This window comes from Macaca thibetana, chromosome 2, assembly GCF_024542745.1.
Source record: "Macaca thibetana thibetana isolate TM-01 chromosome 2, ASM2454274v1, whole genome shotgun sequence".
NCBI lineage: Eukaryota > Metazoa > Chordata > Mammalia > Primates > Cercopithecidae > Macaca > Macaca thibetana.
The window spans coordinates 182,166,167-182,192,366 of record NC_065579.1 but is presented as its reverse complement, the minus strand read 5'-3'; the positions used below and the strand labels follow the sequence as shown (position 1 = coordinate 182,192,366).

The 26,200-nt window shown below is 34.8% G+C and overlaps 1 protein-coding gene across 5 annotated transcripts in view; it reads left to right on the top strand.

Moving 5' to 3' along the window:
* ZNF654 (zinc finger protein 654) overlaps nt 1-26,200 on the top strand; it is an 82,842-nt gene that overhangs the window by 40,722 nt on the left and 15,920 nt on the right. For 3 of the 5 annotated variants that reach the window (XM_050778997.1, XM_050778996.1, XM_050778998.1), the window contains one exon: nt 13,519-13,600. In XM_050778997.1, coding sequence (XP_050634954.1) covers nt 13,519-13,600 — 82 coding nt within the window. Of the gene's footprint in view, nt 1-13,518; nt 13,601-23,541; nt 23,678-26,200 lie in introns of those variants that run through there. The other 2 variants (XM_050778994.1, XM_050778993.1) reach the window with 1 other exon arrangement.

The window sequence follows — 26,200 nt, the reverse complement described above, 5'->3', positions numbered from 1 at the left end:
ACACCATGGAAAACTATGCAGCCATAAAAAAGGATGAGTTCATGTCCTTTCTAGGGACACAGATGAAGCTGGAAACCATCATTCTGAACAAACTGTTGCAAGGAGAGAAAACCAAACACCGCATGTTCTCACTCATAGGTGGGAATTGAATAATGAGAACACTTGGACACAGGGTGGGGAACATCACACACCGGTTCCTGGGGTGGGGTGGGGAGAGTGGGGAGGGATAGCATTAGGAGATATACCTAGTGTAAATGACGAGTTAATGGGTGCAGCACGCAAACATGGCACATGTATACATATGTAACAAACCTGCATGTTGTGCACATGCACCCTAGAACTTGAAGTATAATAATAAAAAAAACTTTATTATGACAATTTTCAAATATACTTGAAAGTAAAAGTAGTAGAAGCAACTATCACCCAGCTTCAACAGTTACCGGTATATTGTCAATCTTGTTTCAGGTATATTTTCCCACTCCTTACCCACTGCTAGTTATCTTTTTTTATGTAAAGCTTTATTAAACAGTATAAATTCCATATAATTCACCCACTGTCAGTTTATAATTCAGTGATTTTTTGGTAAGTTTTATAGAGTTATGCAACCATTACCACAATCCAGTTTTTCATTTTCATTGCCCCAGAAAGCTCCCTCATGCACATTTGCAGTCAGTCCCCAGTGCCTACCCAGTCCAAGGCAACTACTGCTCTGCTTTCTGTCTCTATAGAGTTGTTATTTCTAGACATTTCATATAAATGATATCATACGATATGTAGTCTTTTGGATACTTTCACTTAGAGCAAGTGAAAATATTGAAAAATAGTTTTGTGAAATAGTCATGTAAAATAGTCTTTTAAATGACTATTTTTCGCTTAGAATAATGTTCTTGAGGTTTACCTATGTTATAGCGTTTATCAGTAGCTCATTCCTTTTTTGCTGCATAGATTTCAGTATATGGATATATTACATTTTATTTGTACATTCAGGAATTGATGGCTGCTCAGATTACTTCCAGTTTTGGGCTATGACATGTGTGTGTGTTTTAATGTGGCCACATCTTTTCATTTCTTTTAGGTAGATACCTAGGCATAGAATTGTCAGATGTATGATTAGTTTATATTTAGCGTGTTGTAAAACTCTTACTCTATATCCAAAGTGACTGTACGATTAAAATTCTAACCAATTTCCTACTGAGGTAGCAGTTTCTTTACATCTTCACTAATACGTTTTTATCTTTTTCATAATAACCATTCTAATGGTTGTACAGTAGAATCTCATTTTAGTTTTAATTTGCATTTCCTCAGTGCTGTCGTTGGTAAGCATCTTTTTGTGTGCTTTGCTATTTTATATTTTCTTTGACAAAATCTATCAATTTTTTTGATCATTTTTAAATTGTATTATTTGTCATCTTACTGAGCTCTAAGAATTCTTTATGTATTCTGGATATACACTCTTTATCAGATACATGATTTTTGATTTATCCCACTATATCTTGTCTTTTCATTTTCTTATTGGTGTCTTTTGAAGTTTATTGCTGGTTTTAAGAAATTTGGTTGTAATGTGTTTTGTGTCGTTTTCTTCATGTTTCTTGATTTTAAGCTTCTTGGATCTGTGGGCTTATAATTTTTGTCAACTTTTGGAAATTTCCTCAAAAAACTTTTTTTAGAAACCACTATTATGTTTTTCTTCAGGGATGCTACCTGAAGGGGAACAACAGCTGTCCTGCAGCTCATTAATAGCTCTAGTTGTTTTTTGTCTTTCTCTTTTATTTTAAATAGTTTTCTATTGCTATACCTTTGTTTTCCCAGTATAATATTATCTTCTATAATGTCAAATTTGCTGTTAATACCATACAATGTATTTTTCATTTCAGACATTATGTTTTTTACGTGCAAAAGCTTGATGAAGTTCTTTTGTTTCTTCCATTTATTTACTTAACATGGTTAATCTTTTCTCTACCACTGGGGTTCACAAACTATGGCCCATGGGCCAAATCCTAAAATAATATCTGGCAATTCAGTCTCTACTCTAAACCCAACATATAGTGCAAGAATTTGAAGCCAGTGGTGCACTGAATATCATGATAGCAACAACAAAACCCATATTCAGTTTAACTTCTGATTGGTTTTACTCATATGCTCCAAATAAAGCCCTAGCAGAAGACAAGACATGCCTCTTTCTAGTCATAAATGCTGTTTACCTCAACCTCTACTGTCTTTTTTTTTTTTTTTTTTAAATAGTAATTTCAACTTTTAGTTTAGATTCTGGGAGTATGTGTGCCAGTTGGTTGCATGGGTATACTGCTGAGGTTTGGGATATGAATGATCCCATAACCCAGTGGTAAACATAGTAACCATTAGTTATTTTTTAAATCCTACCCCCTGCCCCAGTAGTAGTCTCCAGTGTCTGTTGTGCCATCTTTATGTCCATGAGTACAAAATGTTTAACTCCCACTTACAAGTGAGAACATGTGTTATTTGGTTTTCTGTTCATGCGTTAATTCACTTAGGGTAATGACCTTATATAATGAAGCCCAGCTTTCAAAAACCAGAAATTATAGACATATTAAAAAAAAAAAAAAAAAGAGAGAACCACTATTAAGAGATAAAGCAATCAGTAGAGCCAGATCCAGATATAAAGGCTATTGTGGAAAAGACAGAATACATTTGAGCAGACTGGAAATTTCGGCACAGAGATGGAAACATTAGGGAAGATTCAAATGGAAATTCTGGAAATACACACAGTAACAGATGAAGAATGGCTAAGACCTTCAGATTCCTTAGTAGACTTAATGCAGCTAAAGAAAGAATGAACCTTGAATGTAGATTCATAGAAATACTCAAACTAAAAGGCAAGGAGAAACAGAACAGAGTGTCTAAGAATTTAGGAAAATCTAAAACTGTCTACTAGAATCTCAGAAGATAAAATGAGGCAGAATAATATTGACAAAATAATGGCATGAATTTTCTTAAAATAATGAAAAGGATCCAGCTACAGAAACTAGAACACAAGTAGGTCAAAGTAAGAAGAGAAAAAAAGACATTATCCAAAGAAGAGTGAAGATAATGTGTAGCAGACATCTCTTCAGAAATTACAAGCCAAAACACAATGAAGTGACAACTTTAAAGTGATGAAAGAAAAAAGAAGTATTAACTTTTTTTTTTTTTTTTTGAGATGGAGTCTTGCTCAGTCTCCCAGGGTAGAGTGAATTGGTGCCATCTTGGCTCACTGCAACCTCTGCCTCTCAGGTTCAAACAATTCTCCTGCCTCAGTCTCCCAGGTAGCTGGGATTACAGGTGCCCGCCACTATGTCTCGCTAATTTTTATATTTTTAGTAGAGACGGGATTTTGTCATGTTGGCCAGGCTGGTCTCAAACTCCTGACCTTAGGTAATCTACCCGCCTCGGCCTCTGCTGGGATTACAGGCATGAGCCATCACACCTGGCCAGACTTTCAGTTTGAGAAAATATATTTCTAAAGTAAAAGAGAGAGATGTATCTAGAGAGATGTATCTAATCAAAAACTGAGGTAATTCATTTCTGGCAGGCCTGAACTACAAAAAACGTTAAAGGGAGTTCCATAAGCAGCACCAGATGCTAGACAGAAATTTGGATGCATCTAAGGAAATAGAGCTGAAAATGGTAAATAAAAACTGAAGATAAATATCAAATTAAATTTTTCTGATTTTTAAACACTGTAAAACATAACTGATGGTCTAAAGCAGGGGTTGACAAAACAGTTTTTAAAAGGGCTATTTTAGACTCATGGACCCTAGTGTCTCTGTTTGTAACTACTCACCTTTGCTCTTGTAGCAAGAAAGCAGCTATAAACACTACACAAATGAATCGATAGGGTTGTGTTTCAACACAATTTTTATAGAAACTGGCAGGCAGCCTATGGGCCATATATTCCAGATGCCAGGAATAAAGCAAAAATTGTAGTGAAATATTATTGGTTTGTAGCATATTTAAAATCAAATGAATGACAAAAATAGCACATAGGTTATTATACCTAAAGCACCATAATATTATTTGAGATTAGTCTGGGATTTTTAAAGACATATATATTTGTAAACTCTGGAGTAACTGCTAAAAACAGGTGGATGTGTTAAGCCAAAGTGGACACTAAATGGAATCTTAAAATTGCTCAGTCCCAAAGAAGGTGAAAGAGGTCAAAGAGAACAATGAATAAACAGAACAAAGGAACCTATTAAGATGATAGGTTTTAATCTAAGCATATCAAAAATTACATAAAATTTAGCCAGGCACGGTGGCTCACGCCTATAATCCCAGCACTTTGGAAGGCCAAGGCGGGCAGATTACTTCAGGCCAGAAGTTCGAGACCAGCCTGGCCAACATTGTGAAACCCTGTCTCTACTAAAAATACCAAAAATTAGCCGGGTGTGTTGGTACACGCCTGTAATCCCAGCTACTCAGGAGACTGAGGCACAAGAATTGCTTGAACCCAGGAGGTGGAGGTAGCAGTGAGCTGAGTCACACCACTGCACTCCAGCCTGAGCAAGAGAGCAAGACTCAATTTCAGAAAACAAACATAAATTACATAAAATTCAAATGGTCTGTGCCTATTAAAGACAGGAATTCGGTTGACAGAAAAGCAAGGTCTAGCTAACAGATAACATATCCATGCCGCCATGCCCTTTTTTAGATAAACAGATACATACATTTTTCCACCCTGCTTTTTTTACTTAGTAGTATATCTTGGAGATCACTCCACAGTGATAGACTATTCCAAATCCATTTTTCACAATTTGTAGTATTCTGTGGATTCTATGAATTCTATTGTGTTGATGTAGCATAGTTTAGTCAATTTGTCCTCTACTGGTATGCATTTGGGTCGTTTACATTCTTTTCCTGTTATAAATAGTGCTATGGTTAATATCCTTTTGGATACCTCTTTTTGAATTTTTGCCAGATTTTGGGGGTAGGTTCCTAAATTGTAATGTTGCTTAATATGCCCAGTGTTCCTTCCATAGTGCTTGTACCATTTTGCATTACTACCCACAAAATCTGGCCTTGTATACCTCTGACCTCGTCACAATTTGTTCTGTCAATCTTTTGCTTTTTTTTTTTGACTGAACTATAATGAGAAATGGCATCTTGGTGTATTTTTAATTTGTATTTTTCTTACTGTGACTGAAGTTTGAATATCTTTTTCTTACATCCTTTGGTATGCTTTATCCCCCCAAAACTCATATTGCAATTTAATTGGAATTGTAACAGCATTAAGAGGTGGGACCTTTGAGAGGTGATTAGGCCATGAGGGCCTGCCCCCTCATAGGTGGGATTAATGCTGTTATAAAAGGGTGAGTTTGGCCCCTTTTTGCCGCTTGGCCCTTCCACCTTCTGCCATGTAATGATCTAGCCTTCCTCCTCTCCAGAGGATGTAGCATTCACCATACCATCTTTTCAGAAGAGAAGGGCCTCACCAGACACCAAACGTGTTGGCGCTCTGATGAGCTGCCAGAATGGGAGTCACGTAAGTTTCTCTTCATTATAAATTACTCAGTCTCAGGTATTCTGTTACAGCTGCACAAATGGACTAGGATGTTCTTGAAGACCATTTGTGTTTGATTTTCCATGAGCTATCTGAGTATATGTCAATCCTATTTCCTATAAATTAGTTGGAATTTTTCTTCTCATTATTGTTATAGGGATGTTAAGCTCTTCCTGTAGTGTAAGTTAAAAATGTATGTTTTTTCATTTATCTTTTTTTTTTTTTTTGGAAGACAGAGTCTCACTCTGTCGCCCAGGTTGGATTGCAGTGGTGTGATCTTGGCTCACTGCAACCTCCACCTCCTGGGTTCAAGCAATTCTCCTGCCTCAGCCTCAGGAGTAGCTGAGATTACACATGTGTGCAGCTACCCCCAGCTAATTGTATTTTTTGTAGAGACAAGGTTTCATCTTGTTGGCCAGGCTGGTCTCAAACTCCTGACCTCAACTGATCTGCCTGCCTCGGCCTCACACCTCAATCCCAGAGTGCTGGGATTACAGGTGTGAGCCTCTGGGCTCGGCCCTTTTTTTCATTCATCTTTTGCTTTGCATGTGGTGATAATTTGTTTAATGCTTTTTTAAGCCATGTAGATTTTTAAAATGTAATTAAAATATATTAATGTTACCCTATTGCTTCTGAGTTTCTTATCATAGCTAAGAAACATTTCTCAGTAACTAAGTTATATAAGGATTTTTTTTTCTGATATTTGTGCTGTATAATTTTTAACATTTGGCTTTCCAGTATGAAGAAGTGAATTTTTCCCTGATTTGAGATGAGATGCTGTTTTTATCATATACTAAATTTTCACATACAATTGTCTCTTTTTGGATTTTCTATTTTGTTTCATTAGCCTATTTGTCTGTTCGTGTGCCAACACAATGTTGATTTAATTATAGAGGCTTTACAAAATGTAATATTGGCTAGTCCCTTTTCATTTCTCTTGTTGTTTCATGTTTCCTAGATACTCAATGTTGTAATGAAATTGTCTACCCCCAGAAAAACTTGAAGATACTTTTACTGTATGTAAATGTGTAAATTAGTTAAGGGGAATTTAGCTCTTAACTTATTGAGGTATACACTTTATATACTTTATCTTCCTCCGGTAAAATGACATTGGAACACTAATGCTGAATGAATGCTTATATGTTATGTGCTTGATGTCATGTGTTTTTGCTCTATTTTTGAAGCCCAGATGAGATTATTTTTATTAGTACTTCAAATTGCCAAAATTCTTTAGCCTATATATTTACTGATTTGCATCTTGGACCTTTCTTTCCAATTTAATTTCCCATGTTTTTGTAAACAATCTATATCTTTCTCTGTTTATCCACTGCTCTTTATTGGTATTTTATAGTTTATTATGATTAGCTAGATGTATAATTATTCTGTTTATCTCTGTTCGCATTTTCTGGGCTCTCCTGAATCTATGGATTTGGATTTTTCATCAGTTGTGAAAAATTCTTGTCCAGTTAATGTCTTAGCCACATTTCTTATTTCCCTTTTAGAACTATGATTAAACATGTGTACTCCACCTCTGTGTTCCTTAATTCTTGCTGCTTGTGTTTTCCATTTCTTTTTCTTTCGGTAGGTACTCTGGATAATTTTTTCAGTGTACCAATTTTTTCTTCAGGTGTATCTAATCATAAAATCTGCCTACTGACTTTTAATTTCAATGATTTTATTATTTCTGGAAGCATTTTGACTACTGATAATTTTACCTTGTTCTTTATATTTTCAATGTCATCATTTCTTAAACTATATAATAGCTTATTTTATATTCTCTATGATTTTAATAAAGTCTCTGTGACTAATGTTCTTTTGGCCTTGTTCATAGTGCTTTGTTTCCTTGTATGTTGTGGTTTTTATTGTTCTTATCATGATTATTTTTGTTTATATTGTGAGTTTGTATTGTCTAGAATAAATTTATCTGTGGTAATTGAAGCCTGGATTGAAAGAATTTGCATTTGTTTTTGTCAGGTGCCTGGAGATATTACTAGCTTGGGACCAGTATTAACTAAATTCTTCACTTGAGAATATTTTGACCATGTAGGTATATGAATTCAGGTCACAACCTACAAGAGAAGATTTTCAAAGTAGTTTTTTTTTTTTTCTTTTTTTTTTCTGCTTAGCTCCAAGTCCACACTGGCAGTTTTCCTTCTAGTCTAGAAATGTGGGGAAGAATATACTGGTGTAGCCATTTGAATTTGTAGCCAAGGCAAGCTCATTTTAATTGCTTTCAGAGGGAGAATTATTAAAGGTACCTAGTGACTCATACTATGGAAAATACAATGTACAGTTTCTTTAGTTTTGTCCGTACAGTAGTCTCCCCTCATCTGTGGATTCACTTTCTGCGGTTTTTTAGCCATAGTCAACTATGGTCCAAAAATGTTAAATAGAATATTCCAGAAATAATACATTTTAAAATTACAGGCCATTCTGAGTAGCATGATGAAATCTCACACCATCCCAACTAGGATGTGAATTATCCCTTTGTTTAGTGTATCTACACTGTGTACGCTACCTGCCCATTAGTCATTTCGTAGCCCTCTAGGTTATCAGATCAACTATCATGAGTATCACAGTGTTTGTGTTTAAGTAACCCTTATTTTACTTAATAATGGCCCCAAAGCCAAGAGTAGTGATGCCGGTAATTCATATATGCCAAAGAGAAGCTATAAAGTGCTTCAATTGAAAAGGTGAAAGTTCTCAACTTCAGAAAAAAATATTGTATGCTGAGGTTGTTAAAATCTCACAGTGAGAACAAATTTCCTATCTCTGAAATTGTGAGGGACAAAGAAACTCATGCTAGTTTTATTGTCCCACCTCAAACTGCAAAATTTAAAGCCACACAGTGCATGTTAAGGTGCTTAATTAAGATGGAAAAGGCGTTACATTTGTGAGTGGGAGACGTGAACAGAAACATGTTCAAATTGATGAAAATTGGGTTAGGTACTATCCGTGCTTTAAGCCATCCAGTGGAAGAGAAGGGGTCTGGTAATATCCCCTGTGGATAAGTGGGCACTTGTGTGTGTGTGTGTGTGTGTGTGTGAACAAAATGTTAACTTTTTCCTCCCTCAATAAAGATGTTACTGAAGAAAGTATTTTGAAGATTAAGTGCACTGGAATAGTTGAGTATGTCAGCGTTACCCACAATCAAATGCTCTTTGTTACTGAATAGAAATTTCTGTGAGATAACAAAGCTTCAGTTAGTATATATAGAAAAGTTGTTAAAAGTTGAGTGGTTTAAATAAAATGTGGGTAAAAGTTCATTATATTATTGTTTGACTCACGTAGAGTAGACCTAATTTTCCTTTACTTAAATTGGTTAAGTGGATTTCTTTTATTTGGATAGTTAAGTATCATATTTAGTGGAATTTTCCTATGGTAGATAAATACACAAATCTTTCTTGTATTTTAGTGTAAAAATTACTAATATGCTACAGAAATCCAAAAAAGAATAATAATTCTGGTTATCACTATCAAACACTCTATGTCTGTCTGTCTGTGTGTTTTAGGGAAGTCTGGTACTTTATTACCATTTGTAATACAGTCATATGCCACAGAATGACATTTTGGTCAATGACTGACCACATATATGACAGTGGTCCCATAAGATTATAATAGAGTACTTTTACTGTACCTTTTCTGTGTTTAGATACACAAATACTTAACTATTGTGTTACAGTTGCATATAACATTCAGTATACAAATGTGCTGAACAAGTTTGTAGCCTAAGAGCAATAGGCTGTATACTATATAGCTTAGAGGTATAGTAGGCTACACCAGCTAGGTTTGTATAAGCACACTCTGATGTTTGCATAATGACACAGTGGCCTAAGGATGCATTTCTCGAATGTATCCCTTTTAGTAAGTGATGCATAACTGTATATAGGAAAATATGGTCTGAATTCCTAGCATCCAAATGACAAAATCAGTTTGTTTCATAAATAGGGACTTTAGTAGTACTCTAGTTATTTGCTTGCATAGCAAATAGGAAGATACTGATTGATGAAAGGCAAATAAGTATGATTATGTATCATAGATTTTTTTAAAAATTCAAAACACATATCATTTAGCATGTATTTGTCCTACTACAAATTATGTTTGTCTGTATATACAGTTGACCCTTGAACAATGCAGGAGTTGGGGTGCTGACCACCCTCCCCCATGCAGTCATATTCACATATAACTTTTGACTCCCCCAGAATTTAAGTACTAATAGCCTGCTGTTGGTAGGGAGCCTTACCAATAATATAGAGTGTTGGTGCACACACATTTTGTATGTTATATGTATAATACACTGAATTCTTATAATAAAGGAAGCTAGAGAGTGTTATTAAGAAAACCATAAAGAAAAGAAAATATATTCATTCTTAAGTGGAAGAGGATCATTATAAAGGTCTTCACCCTTGTTTTCATGTTGAATTTGCTGAGGAAGAGGAAGAAGAGGGGTTAATCTTGCCGTCTCAGGGTTAGCAGAAGTCTGAGTTTGTTTATAAGTAGACCTGCACAGTTTAAATCCGCGTTATTCAAGGGGGAACTGTAAATCATTTTGTTTGGGAATATCCTGGATAATTATTTCAATTTAGGTAAATGAACTGTACATAACTTATAATTTAGACTCAAATTTTTTATAAATGTATAAACTATTAACATATTAAAACATGGTAAAAAATGTATTAAACACATTTATTGTAGAAACATTAAACATGTTCAACATGAAAAACTGATAAATATTGTGATACAATAATAAATTTTTGGAAAGAAATCTTTTGATGAGTTTAATCAGACATTTTTAAAAAATCTTTACAGTTTAAGAATAATTAGTCTGTTACATTTCAACAAAATTGACATATGTATAGCTGAGCAGAACAAACTTCTGAAGATCTTGTGTTTCCTCATAGATTGTTGAAGAAAATCTGGATGGTGACATGTTAATAAATAATGGTTGTACTATGTTATTAATCAGCAAATACCTATAGCACTAAGTGCCAGGAATTACACCAAGTGCTTTTCAAGAGGTGGTTACTAATATTATTACTTGTGTTTTATAAATAAAGAAACTGAAGCATTGAGATATTAAGTAACTTGCCCAGGGATACTCATCAATTAAGTAGTGGAGCTGAGATTCAAACCTAAACAGCTAGACCATGGGTCTGTAAAGGACCAGATACTAAACATTATAGGCTCTCTGCCTACAATAGGTCTGTGTTGTCACTGGTCAACTCTACCACTGTGGTATGAAAGCAGCTATAGTCAATATGTAAATAAATGGATATGACTGTGTTCCAATAATACCTTATATATTAGCACTGATCATTGTATTTCATGTAATTTTCACCCACCATGAAATACTATTCTTTTGACTTAAAAAAATTTAAATATGGCTAACCATTCATATCTCATGTACTGTACAAAAACTGGCCTTCCTCGGGCCAGATTTGGCCTGTGAGCAGTAGTTTACTAGCCTTGCTGTAGGCTGTTACTTATTATGGGCTTCTACTTTATACTATTTTGGACTCATTCAGTTTGCACCCTACAGAGTTTTCTTCCATAAGGAGGGCTATACAAGTTGATCTCTAAACATTTAGTTGATTATTTATAGAGTCAATAGGAAATACAACAGGTTGGAAATGAGGTTTCTAATTCTACATATATTTCAGTTTCTTACAGTAATTTCAGCCTTTTCTTACTTCATAAGTACTTGCTGTCTTCCTTAAAACTTCCTCTAAGGAAAAGGTTTGATGTGTTTTGCCTTTATTTACTGTTACTTTGCATGTGGTTTTTCTCTCTTTAATATCATTATCATGGAGTTGGACCATGTTATTTAGGTAACTGGTAGTGGTGCATGCACACTACCATCTGTGCTTTAGATGGTACAGTCCAAACAGCAGTTTGTAAAGTTGGTGAGTAGTGGGTTCATTTCTGTTTTAGGAACATAATAACTGCTGTGTTGAACATGGATTTTGAGTAAGTATGGAATGTCTACAGTGGAGGTCCATTAGATGTTTAAAGATGAGATAGATGTGAATTAGTGCTTTGTTACTAGGAATAGAGAAGACTCCAGAGGCACTTTTTGGTGGGCTTGTTTTATACTTATTAATAGTAAAATGAAAAATTACAAAAGGATTAATAACAAAAAATAATTCTGCCTTTCATTTCTGACCCCTAGTTCTTATTTGCCCTTTGCAGAGTCAGTTGCTTTGCTGGATATCCTGCTAGATAGTCTGACAATGTACAAACTTTATGTATTGGTGTATATGTTCCCTCCACCCCTTGACCCCTCACCTCCATTCCCATTTACACAAAGATAATGTGATGAATATGTATCTCTGTGTCTTTGCTTAACAATATATCTTGGAATTTTTTTATTCATATAGATGTAGCTATATTCTCACTAATGTTCCATTAATATTTGTATTATATTTCATTGTATGGATATATTTAATTTACCTAGTACCCTATGGTAGACATTTCCAGTATATTTCCAGTTTTTTGCTACTATAAACCATTTGTAATGTATATTGTTGTTTATGTCTTTGAGCTTATGTATGTATATTTTGAGGATGAAATTTCTGTAAGTAGAACTGCTAGGTCAAATGGTATGTGTACCTTTTAAATTGTGATGAGTATAGGAACATTTACATTCCCTCCAACAAGATGATTATCAAGTCCTGTTTCTATACACCAAAGCCATCATAGAATACATCATCTCTTTTATTTTCATAAATATGAGAGGAGAAATAGTATTTCATCTTTATAATTTTGGCCTGACAATTAATAAGAGCATGTTTTTCTATTTGAAAAAAAAAATCCACTTGCATTTATTTTCTGTGAAATATTCTCTTGCAGTTTTCTACTAGGTTATTGACTTTTTATTTTTTTTAACCTAACTTGTAGAAGCATTTAAATTAAGGAAATCATCAAATAATCTTTCTCCGTGTATCAGTTTGCTTTGGACTGGTTTTAAGTTTTTTGGTCCGTTGATATTTTAAAATTTGTAGTAGTCAAATTTATAAAAATGTCAGGTTATGGAGTATGGTGATTGTGCTGTAAGTGTGTAACTGTGTAATATTTAGGTCTTTTATATAATTTTAAAAGCATATATATTCTCATAGTTATATTTTATAATTTTAGTCTATTAGTGATTTGTTTTGATTAACAGCAAAAACCATTTATTAAAAAAACAACTTCAGGTAGTTACACTAGAGGATCTGCTAGATGAATTAAGATTTAAGATTTAGAGGGATTTGTCACTTGTACTACTTTAGGATTGCTAAACAATAAATAATTTTATAATTTTCCATGCTCATGATTAGGAAATCATTCATGTTCTTTTCTTTATGAATCATAAATTATTAAGAGCACATATTTAGTAACAGTATTTCCAAATGATTTATTTAAAAATGAGGAACTACAGAATTTGAGCAATCCTGTTATGAGTGGGATAATCAAGGTAAGCTTAGTGTGAGGAACCATGTGTCATTTATTAGATATAGTTGTTAGTATATGCTGTAATATAAATGTTGGCCAAGAGTTTTATGGTGATTCTCTAACTTATGTTTTTGTGTTAATTTTATCCAACTCTTATATCACCCAGAAAAAAATGAGATTTTGGATTTTCTCTGGAGTCCTATTATATTATGGTGAAGCCAGACTTTGGGTTCATTTTAGATCATCCTTCCATGTATAGCTCTATCATTGTTGTGACCTTGTATGCCATTAAATTGTATTGCATTGTGGTCATTAGTAGGCATGAGTAATATAATTGTTTCATTCTATAGTTCTAAAACTGTAAGTATATTTCTTTGTATTTTCCTTGAAGGCACTTCTTTTAAAATCTTACAGAAAACATAATATGAATTCTGGTGATCAGTACAATTTTTTTAAACCAAAAAATTTTAAGTCAAATATTTGATATTAGATAGCTGTTACTAGTTGATAATCTTTTAATTGGAGCAAAACACTCAAAGAAGCAATGAAAGTTATTCACTTATTCTTTCTAGGAGTTTCTTTGAGTTGCTGCTGTTCTTTGGAAGAGATGAGTTTTATGAAGAGCCCTTAAAGGATATTCTTGGATCATTCCAGGTAAAAAACAGTTTACTACTTCACATTTTGTTTACACTTAAAATAGACCATTATGCTCTCGCTAAATACAGCTTATTGGTTATTTATTGCTTGTAAGTTTTTAATGGTTGCTAACATGACAGTGTTTAAGATCCTGTTATTACTGGCTGATAAAGACAACTCATATAATTAATTTTTAACTGTATTCCCAAGCAGTTCCTAGCTGGAATTCATATTCCACATTTGCTAGAAAAGAGCCTGCTACCACCCTTGTGGATTCCTAGAACTTTCCCTGGTGAAAAACGATTCTTCTTTGCCAGACTTGAAGCAAGCTGTCTATCCCATGCCACTTTTTCCCTTGGCTGTACCTTGATTTTCTCTCTCATAATAGCTTTCCCCAGCTAGGAGGCAGAAGATTTTTTTTTTTTTTTTCGGGCACCTGGTATAGGAGAGAAGAGAGTAAATTCAGAAGGGAATGACAAAAGATTCAAGACCTCTCCTGTAGATGAAAGACATTTGATCTTTTTACTACTTACTGGGAAGCAACCCTGACCCACTCGGTGAAGTAAAGGAAGATGTACTTTGAGCTCCCCCTAGGGGTGAAGTCTCCCTGACTGCCCATTTAGAACTGAAATATACAGACAACGTATCTTGTATTTGTTACCATGGTGTTAAAAGAAAGGCTTATAGACAACCAGACTGCTGTATTAGGTACATTATATTGAACATTCTACTTTAACCATTCTTACATTCAGCAAAAGTGGTAAAAATACCTGTTCTCATGGAACTTCTGTTCCAATTAGAGTATATATTCAAGTATTTAAAACTTATTAATTTTCCATTCCATTTTTTTTTGACGCTTGTATTCTCGGTAATCCATTCTTAAAATTTTACTCGGCAAATGTTTATTGAGTCCTCACAGTATGCTTTGCACTAAGGTCTGAGAAAAACAGTAGTAAGCAAAATAGAAAAATCCTCCTATTGTGGAGTTATTAATTCTGGTATAGGGACAGAAAGACAATCAAACCTTTATAAATGAAAAACTGACAGATTCATTAGAGAAAAATAGAGGAGGATGGGGATAGTGCTGGCATAGTGATATTGGGGAAGGATATTTCAGTATTAAATGGAGAGGTAAAGAAATACCTCATAGAGATGTCAGCTGACCACTGATACTGGGAACCACTGAAATATTTGGAGTAGATGAGGGACAATATTTAACTTCCACTTTAAATGTATGAAAAACATAACACTAGTGAAGGTACATTTCCTTTATTTTTTCCCTTGTAAGCAGGGTGCCCATTCAGTTATCAAAATAATAAATTTCTCAAGGAAAAGTTAACGGTTTTGCATACTTTTCTATCTCCTGTTCTGATCCTTTGACACTCTCTAATCCTGGCTGATTCTAAAGCTCATCTACTAACCCCCCAACCCCACCTTTTAAAAGTCTCTGCCATTTCTGCCACTTTTGTTACTGTGGCTTCTTCCTACTCTGAATTTCCTTGAGCCTGTAACTCCTACCTTCTAAGAGAGGTTTCACCTTTTGCTCTCATGTTATCTTTACTTAGAGAAACATCCTTCATTTGCTGACCTGAGCTTCTGCTGTAGGTGCTTCCCAGGCCTGTGCCCTTGGGAACTCAGGAAGGGCCAACATGTAATCTTCATGTATACCTCCCTAAAACCTTACATTTTCCAAGCTTACAAATTATCCAGGCTTTTGACTGACATTGATAATAGTCACTAATTGTGATAAGTGACTAATTCAGTGACAACCCCAAATGTCACTTTTTGAAATATTTTTAATATATTGTACTGTGCAAGTACAAACCCTAGCTCCCCAAGTGGTTCATCTCCATACATCTTTCATACAGATTCATACCAGCATAAGGTGGTGTTCTTTCTCTTCTCCTATAAGTAGGACAAACACAGTCCTACTCATATTTTAATGTACATAAAGATCACCTGGGGATCTTGTTAAAATTTAGATTATGATTCAGTAGTTGTGGGAGGGGGCCTGAGAGTCTGCATTTCTGATAAGCTCCAAGGTGATAATTAATGCTGCTAGCCCCTGAACCACACTTTGAATACCAAGGTGTTCTTTGTTGGATTTGAGTAAACTTCTCTTTCCCCCGCTGTATTTCCACCGTGAGTTTACCAGCTTTGCTGCTTACACTGTGTCATCCTGGGCAAGTTTCATAATTTCTGTATCACTTTATTTATTTGTAAAATGGGGGCAATAACTATACTTGCTGCATAGTAACTTTATGGGTTAAATGAGTAAAGTGCTTGGCATAATTCCTGGCAAAATGATCATGTCACTGTTTTTAAGGTAGGCAGTAGAGCCTGTCTGGTGAAGGGCATGAGTTCTCAAGTCTTACTACCTGGATTTTTATTTTTACAACAATACCAAAACCATGCTATTAGATTTATTATTTTCTTCCATGAATTTCTGATCTCCTAAAATCTCAGTTGTTCAAGTAAAAAGTTTTAACTCTTCTTACCTATAATTTTTCCTCTCTGTTATTTCTAGAAGAAACTTCATTCTTAGAGCCAAATGTTCCATTTACTGGCTTATAAAAATTTTCTTCTTAGCCTTTTACTTCCAGTAGTTTTGTTTACATTTCTCATATGATGCATCTGCCTCATCATCATTATATCTAGCAGTTTTCGAGATTCCCAATGAAATGACAAAAATAATGTAAAATGAGGGAAAATAATAATGATAAATGCTGGAAATTAGGATGGGAGCTTGATGTCAATTGCTCAGGGATGAAACCAGATTGACGGTGGGGGGCGGGGGAACAAATAATACTTGATTGACTGAATGCGATGAAACAGGGAAATGTGTGAGAGAGGAAAAAATAATACAGAGAGAAAGAGAGAACTTCTAGTGGTATCCAGTCATGTCCCCCGCTATCCCATGCTTGTAACAACAAGGGCTGGAGGAAATAGCAGGTGGTAGGGATTTGGGGTGTGATCAATCTCATTCTTGTTGCCGCTTCTCAGAAGTGCATCAGGCATGCAGCAGAGCCTAAAGGACAGAAATCCTGAGTGACTTTTATATCCACATTAAAAATAAGATATATGGGCTGGGCGTGGTGGTTCACGCCTGTAATCCCAGCACTTTGGGAGGCTGAGACGGGCAGATCACCTGAGGTTGGGAGATCTAGACCAGCCTGACCAACATGGAGAAATCTCATCCCTACTAAAAATGCAAAATTAGCAGGTCGTTGTGGCTCGTGCCTGTAATCCCAGCTACTCGGGGAGGCTGAGGCAGGAGAATCGCTTGAACCTGGGAGGCAGAGGTTGCAGTGAGTAGAGATCATGCCATTGCACTCCAGCCGGGGCAACAAGAGTGAAACTCTGTCTCAAAAGAAAAGAAACACATATATATACATATATATACACACACACATATATATGTGTGTGGTGTGTGTGTGTGTGTATATATATATATATGGCTTTTCATGAGAGCATTCTTTCCATTGAGAGAATGAGGGATGACCCAAACTAAATGCAGCCAGCCCCATTACACAGAGGTAAGAAAGTCTCATAAGAGAGGTGTAGTTGTCTTTCACTGAAGCTTCTTTACTCTCTCATAGGCCATGATCTACCAAATTAAACTGTAGTACATATAAACTTTCTCCTTCTCCCTTTGTTTGGGCATGAAGGATTTGATAGAGACTTATTTACCTGCTAGCAAAACAGTTCTCTGTTACAGATGTTCTAAGTAAAGATGACTAAAGAGGATAAATACCTCAGTTATCATCAGTTAACTGGAAAGATATCTTGTTTAAAAAATTTTTTTCTTAAAGGATCTGTACATTTTTGCCAAGGTTGAGTTCATAGTATCTTCCTTGAATGTAAGTGAAATTGCAAAAAAGGGACAACTCCAAAGTCCCAAAAAGGGTATACTTAAATAGCTCAGTAAATACATAATTCTACTTATTTTAAAAAATCAAATAATGTAACTTATAGGCATTCATACATTTTTATAATTTTGAGACTGACAGTCATCTTAAAAATTATTAATCCAATTCCCTTATTTAACATATCTGAAAATTAAGCCCCATCAGAGTTGAGGTTTATAGAAGCAGAATGAGGACCTAAGTCTTACTCTCAACCCAGCATTCGAATTCTTTCTATGCCATATTCCCTAATCTATTATAAAGATATACTCATATGTTTACAGTAATGTATATGGCTAAAGCACAGGTTTAAATGTTTTATTTATACTGCTATCTTAAGAGCTTTATTGTCTAAGATTTTAAAACCTTCTAAAGACTGCCTTATTAGGGATGGGGAGGGATGAAGAAACTTTACTTTGGTGATCTGAGTGGTAGTCAACAAAGGCCTAGACTAGAATGGGAATTGTAGAAATGGCAAGGAACAAACAAATCAGGAGATGGTGAAGAAAACTGACATGATAATCAATAGAAGACAAACATGAGTTTTATATTCAGCCTCAAACACAAATACAAAAACAAGTAATACCTAAGACCAGGGTCTCCAGACTTCTGATATACCATACAGTTTTAAAAATACAGTTTAAGCACATATCCCCTTTGTGCGTATATTACTTATGCACATGTACTCATACTATATACGTTATAAAACAAAAGTACATTTAAAAAGGATAAAACTAAAATAATGTTTTAAATTCAACAGTATAAAGTCACTGACAGTAGTGTGATTATGGTGTATTTTTGAAAAATTTTCAAAATTACTGTATCACAGTGATACAGTAATTCGAAGTCAGATTTTAGGTTCAGTTTACTTTGATGTTTGGTCATAAGTTAAAAGGATATTTTTGATAGAAAATTTCTTGTCTGAGCATTAGGACAAGTACCTAATGCATGTGGTGCTTAAAACTTAGATGATGGGTTGAGAGGTGCAGAAAATCCATGGTACATGTATACCTATGTAACAAACCTGCATGTTCAGCACATGTATCCCAGAATTTAAAGTTAAATAAATAATAAATCCAAACAAAGATGAGCAAAATTAAAAAAAGGAAAATTTTCTTTTCTGAATCATGATGCTCAGTTTAAAATGCCTTCCGTGAATTATGCAAAATTTGACTACCAAATTTGTATTCCTAAAGTCAATCCATGTTTTCTTTAATACTAACCACTTTTACTAATGAATTAAAAACTCATTAAAATGCTCCAGTTGAAAATTTTTCAACAGAAAATTCTTAAGTTTTTTAATGGCATAATAGAAGCATTATAGGTGACATACTGATTTTTGGCAACAGCAATCATGTAATAAATGCAAATACTTCCAAACGTTCATTTTAAGTTATTTTCTTTGTAAAAACTTTGTATTGAAAAACAGTAACTTCTTTCATTGTTATAACTGTCCCCTTTATTTTATATGGGCAAGCTCAGAATGATTAATTTTTGAAAATACAAGGTAAATATTCCTCAGGAACCTACCATAAAAAAAGAATGGCAAATTAAACATGATTGCCTTTTTGTAAAAGAAAAATGCATAACATCCTTAAATTTTATAACTTTATGAAATGCTTTGCTATGAGATAACCAATGAACGTGTAATAAGATTTATTATTCTCATCTCATTTCAAAGTATTATAAAGACTACTGTAATTCAAATATTGTTTTTATAGTATTAACCATATTGAAGACCTTTTACATTTTTGTCTTAATTTGCTGCAGTAACTTGCTTATGAGTGAATTGGATAAGTGGTGGTCTCTAGCTTTATTCTGGAATCTTCATTCAGACTCCATAGTGCTTCCATTTACACAGATTTCTATAAAACCCTATTTTGATTAAAAAGTTATTTATTATTGGGAATGTATCTTCTCTGGCACATCTTTCCTTTTTTGTCTCTGTTTGAAAAAACTTTTAACCACCTAAGATGTCAACACTTAAGATAGTAATGCAAGGCCTTCCTCTTACATAATAATGAAGCACAAATGTTCAATATGGCAGGAGAAGAAATTAAGTTTATTATGGATTAAGGTAGTCGTAGAAGCTTCTTGGGGAAAGTGGGATTGTGAAAAGATAGGATTTAGATACGTTTATGGAAGTTGTAGGAGAATGACATAAGAAATGGCATAGGTAAGAAAAGACAAGGTGAATTTTGGGAGATGTGAGAGAAACCAGACTGAAGAAAAGGATTCATGATGTGCAATAGGTGAATGAGTAGGTAGGTAAGTTCAGAAGTCCTTAAATTTGAGATTAAAGTAGTAAGACTTTCATCCTATGATAAACTGCTGATGGATCCAGACCAATTATGTAGAATGGCCAGAACACTGATCTGTAGCTTCACAGACACATGTTGTAGGTGCCTTCTCCAAAATGGCAACCAGTTCAGGGAAAAGAAATCTTCCTTTTGGAGTTAAACATTAACAAATGGACTCTGAAAGAAGTGATGGAGTTGTATTTTCTCTCCACCTTTGGCAAAGACACAAAGTTGAATGGAAGTAATTAAGGGGATTATATTTAGCACAGTGTAATGTGGGTATCAATAATAATAGACTGATGACTTAATAAAGGATTAAGTTAAGATAGAGGCACAATTTATTATTTAAGTAAATATTCTAGAAAAATACAATATGTATGGCTGGGTATGGTGGCCCACGCCTGTAATCCCAGCACTTTGGGAAACCGAGGTGGGCAGATCACCTGAGGTGAGGAGTTCAATACCAGCCTGGCCAACATGGTGAAACCCTGTCTCTACTAATAATACAAAAATTAGGTAGGCATGGTGATGGGCACCTGTAATCTCAGCTACTCGGGAGGGTGAGGCAGGAGAAACGCTTGAACCTGGGAGGCCCAGGTTACAGTGAGCCAAGGTCGCACCACTGCACTCCAGCCTGGGCGACAGAGTGAGACTCTGTCTCAAAAAAAAAAAAAAAAAGAAAAAAAAAAAAAGAAAGAAAAATACAATGTGTATATATACCCTAAGGAGAGAATAAGTTGTGAATTCTACAGTAATTTAAGTGCTTCCTTATTCACTTTGGAGGTGTTACCTTGAATATCATCCAAAAAAGCCACTATTCTAGTTAAGGAACAAGGAGCCAAAAAATATTTGTAAGCTTATTGTTCTTTCTTCCTTTGTCTTTTTAAACAGACCAAAATGAAATCTTTATTTCATCTGTTTCCTATCCTGAGCTGTTCTCTATAGGAGTGCTCTCCAAAATATGGTATTTTTGACCCCCGAAGTGTACATCCACAAAAACACCATTTATAATTCATTTTTATCTTAGAAAAAGGAATGGAAGCTAGTTTACTAATTTTTAACAAAGATCGGCAAGAGTACAAGTATATAATTCATTATGTAATCATTTATGGGAGTATACACTAAATGTGGGAGGTGTAATTTTAAAAGTGTTCCAAAGTTGCCTGTGGGTGAGAGTTGTTAAATATTCAAATTATCAGGGCTTTCCCCTAGAAATTCTGATTCAGTAGGTCTAAATTAGGTCCTAGGAATCTGTTTTTTAAAAAGAGGTCCAAGTGTTTCTTATTTTCAGCCAACTTTAGGAAGTTGGAAATACGTCTTGACTTAGTCTAAGTCCAGTTCTAAGTCCCATAGCACTGACTGATGCCTCACCTATCCTTAGACAACTAGAAAGATGGATTGTCCCATGGCTGAGCAGCAGAACTAAGCTCACCAATGACTCAGGGACTAGTGTCCAACTTACCTTATTTCTTGTGCTTTGCTTGGACCAAAAGATAGCTTACAGTAGTTGAATTTTCAGGGCAGTCATCTGTATGTCTAGAGTAATTTGGGAGCTTGCTACCTTGCTTACCTTGGGAGGTTTCAGGTGATCTTTGTTTTTACCCATGAAGCTGTTGCCAAGAATCATTACAATGTTCCATGTATGTTAAATTCATACCTTTATATTTACCACATATTTAATGAATGCTTTAACATGCTGACATGTGGAAATGCAGCAATTAATTTCATGCCAAGGAAATTAAATGCCCTAAAGGATTTATTCAAACTGTTAAAATACTAGAAGAAATAATAGCTAATGTCTTTTGAGTGCTGCCGAGGTGCTAGGCATTGTTCCAAGCACTCTCCGTATACCGTTACTTTACCCTCACAACAATCCTATGAAGTAGGTGTTTTAGTATCCATTTTACAGAGGAATTGACTGATAGAGCTGAGAGGTTAAGTAACTTGCCCATTGTTTATAGGATTTTTGTTTGCTTGATTGCTTAATTTGGGACCAACCTTAAATACCTTTTAGAAGATACTTATTTTCATAACGTTTGACTATTTACAAGTGATGTTTTTACTTGACTGAATGATTCTTTATTTTAAAGCTTGATTTCTTCTACTACTTTATTCTCTCATAAAACAAGTAAAACCTCTTTTGTCTATTTTAACCAGGAATGCAATGTGGCATATATAAATCACTATATAATCTCAGCAAATTATGAAAGAATATGAGAGTTTAATAAAAGCAAAGTGTTTGTAGCCACTTTGAATATGTAGCCTTGATTCGTCTAATAAGTAACATTTGTGAAGATATGTTTTTTAAATTCTGAAGCTTTGCTTTATAACTGCTACTAATATCTGAGAGATTTTAATATCTGGGAGATTTTGTGAGCACAGAATTCTCGCAGTTGCTTGTGTTTTGATTGATGTACAACACTCACTTTTTTTTTTTTTAACATCGCCAGTTTCTACATCTAGTTTTTTTTTTAACACTTTAAGCTCTATTTATGCATTTTTGAAAATAATACTTTTACTAGATATTCAGTTAATCTTTTTAAATTGTCAAATTCGATTCTCTGAACCATTTTTAAAAACAATACCTTGGCCGGACACGGTGGCTCACGCCTGTAATCCCAGCACTCTGGGAGGCCGAGGTGGACGGATCACAAGGGCAAGAGATGGAGACTGTCCTGGCTAACATGGTGAAACCCTGTCTCTACTAAAAATACAAATAATTAGCTGGGCATGGTGACACAAGCCTGTAGTCCCAGCTACTTGGGAGGCTGAGGCAGGAAAATCACTTGAACCCAGGAGGCAGAGGTTGCAGTGAGCCAAGATCGCGCCACTGCACTCCAGCCTGGGCAACAAAGTGAGACTCCATCTCAAAAAAAAAAACCAACAATATTTAACAAAGTATGTAATTAATCAGAAAGCATAATCAAACTAAACAAAGCTTATAAATCTAAATCTAATAAACGAGATTTATAAATTCAGTAAACTAAGATTCATTGCTTACAGACTTGTTACAAATTTCATGTTACAAGTCCAAGCAGATTCTCTGAAAAAACATTTCAAATACCTTTTTTTAAAAACCCAGAAAATGTGCGGACAAATTCACAACTATTGCCCAACTTAACAATACATCTTTATTTTAAATCTAAAGCAGAGGTTGGATTTACTTATTTAGAGATTTCTTTAACCTGTCATTTTTTAAATCCCAAAACTGCAAATCTAACTATCCAACAAAGGGAAATAGAATCTCCATCTTGCAGCCTTCTACCACGACTTAGATTATATATTTGAGATCAGGACGGGAGACTTTTGTCTACCTGCCAGCCAGAGAGAGACTGTACATTTAGCAGGCACCCCACGCCCCCTGCCGTACCACACACTTTTTTTCTTGTCAGGCTCTTGCCTGCCATTGTTAAGAGGAACTTTATGAACCTTTATATAAATTTAACTGAACATTTTTCATTTTTTTGCAACCTGGTTCTTTTCCTAGAAATGATGTGTCCCTTAGGTTACACATCATCCCTGTTTGGGATTTTCTAAGTCCAATTATACAGATACTGCTGTATAACCTTTGGCATTAAAGCCTATTTGTGTTCATGGGGTTTTGACACCCTACTTAGGTTACAGTAGTAACCCTTTCTCTTTTATAATTTAATAGCTGCCTCACTGGCCATCAGTCATTTTACTGACAATGATGATCAAGTTTAGTTTTTAACCCCTTTAAATTCACAGAGCCAAAATGATTTTTCTCTCCTAGGAATGCCAGAATCACCTCCGCAGATATGGAAATGTGAATCTGGAACTGGTGACTCGAATCATTAGAGATGGTGGCCCATGGGAAGATCCAGTGTTGCAAGCTGTCCTTAAAGCTCAGCCAGCATCTCAGGAGATAGGTACTTCAGGAGATTCAAAACCAAACCAACATTTGTGAGAAGCAAATACACTTTCATTTACTAACTAGAGCAGTAATAGTGATTTTTCTTCATTTTATAATACTGAATAATGGGAGTGATGTATTTTCACATTAACAGTGTTTTTGTAACCTGGCCCAAAGTGACTTCTGACACCCGGATCGGTACATTTATTTCTCGTAATGGAAATTCTGAGTGGTAACACATCTACTAGATGTTACTTATTTACAGAGAGGGTATTTTTGTCACTTCAGTTGTATTTTTAAAATCTGTTTAAGTAGGAACATCTTTTTCTGTTTTTTAAGAAACAAAAAGTCTGCTTTTCATGAAAGCATATGGAATCTCCCTTCCCTTACACAGGAAGCTTCATGAGGGCTGGAACTCTGAATTTTTGTCACTACTACTGCATATCCTGTAGCTAGCCCAGTGCTTGGTACAGAGTAGATGCTTAATATAAGTATTTGTGGATTGAATGAATGACCACATGATGAATGTGTGAGTGAATAAGTGACTAACTGAATGAATAAATTTGAATTCCAAGTACTCTAGAGCAGTATTTCCCAAACTTCATGAATTAGAAGTTTTGTCTCATACCCTTACTACCTGCATATTTCTTTGATATCACCTCCTGTCCAATCTGATTTAACAGTGGTCCTTTGTAGGCCAAATTTTTCTTTCAAGGCAGGAGGCTTTGTCAACTGCTGTTAGTTAATTCTTTTTTAAAATGTTCCCCACATTATTCCTGAACCCCAGAACATTTTGGATCACTAAAACTGTAGAGTGTAAGCTCAGTAACAGTGAATAAGCACAAAAGTGTAGAAAACATTTAAAAGTGTGGAGAGAGCCAATGGAGTTTAGTTATGAGACAGCCAATGGGGAAAAAAACAAGACCTCCCAACCCTGGAACCAGTTAGACCTTGGTTTGGTGAGAAAGACACTTCATTCCACAGATTTTGTTGAGCTGGTTATTTCTGTTAGTCACAGGTTAAGGGGTTAGGGTGAGTTGTGAATGCAGTTAAGTGGAGGAGGAGCTTTGAAGGGATGGGAGGTGGGACAAAACTAGGAGGATAGGGCTAAGGTATATGTGACAGTGTTATAAAGAACCCAAGGGGTAAAAAGGACACTGGTGTTTGAGGTGTGGATCTTGGAAAGGGAGTTAAAAAAAAGAAAAAAAAATGAAAAGGGAGAGTTGAAGCTGAGGAGGAAGAGCTGGATTACTGAAGAAGTATGAAGAATCAAATACAGGAAAGGCAAGGGTGACAGACTGGAGAAAATTATGAAGAGACTGCATGTGTCCAGAGGGGAAGAAGCTAGACAAGGACAGAGCTTCAAGAGAAGTGAGGACAGGGGAGAAGAAAGTTTGAGCTTTCAAGGGATAGATTTAGGCTTCACTCGTAGAATCTAGAATAAACCTGTTATTGGTTGGTCTGAGGGCTGATGACCATTTAGGCTGGGAATTACATTAAAATAATAAATACTCCTTTGATACCTATACTAGCATACCTCACACTTTGGGAAAAGCTGCTCTAGAGCCTCATTGATATGGATGACTTTTCTCTAGTTGGTGATGATTAGGAGAAAGACCAGAGTGAAGTTATCTTTGCATTAACTATACAAGTCAGTATCATATATTGTAAACAGAATTGCAAGACAAATTTTTAAGCCAAAATAAAACATTTGTAAGCACTTTAGAAGCTACTGATTAAATATAAGTAATTAAAATACTTCTGGATTCAAAATCATAAAAATATGGGTTCCAGTTCCTGCTCTGCCACTTAATTATTTGTCCTTGGGCAAGTCATTTGACCTCTCTGAGACTCAGTTTTGCAATCTATAAAGCTAGTATCATAATACCCATCATAAGGTTGTTGTTAGGTCTAAATAAAGTTATGTAGCTAATGGTGTTTATATATTTTAAAATTGTGTAAAGTATTAATTAGTAATTATCCTTAGTGATACATAAATGTATATTAATAAGCAGTCCTATTTGGCACTACTTTTGGATTAATTTTATCTTTAAATAAAATATATTTTCTTGTGATTCAACTTTTTCATTAATTCAGATTACATCTCTATAATTAATGTGAACTAACATGGTTTTAATGTGACAGACTAGGATTCAGCCTTTTAATCTTAAAGAAAATATTGAGCAGTAAGAAGATAAAGTATGTAATCTTAGACTAAAAAGACATAGACCCATGTTACTTGGAACATATTTTAACATATTAATGAACTGAAAGAAGAAAATTTTTTTTCTTTTAAAATTTTGTTTCTGTTATTTACTTTTTAGACTGAGAAGAAATCAACAAATATTTCTTGAGCACTGTTTTGGTGTCACTCTTATTTTCCTTTTTCCAACCATATAACTGAATATTCTTTTCACAAATAAACTCCTACTAAGGAAAATGCTATTTAAGTAGTTAAATCTAATTAGAAACCATATTTTAGTGGTAAAGTTTCAAAGAACAAAGTTTGAGAGAATCTTTTCTTGAGAGTAATAGAGTC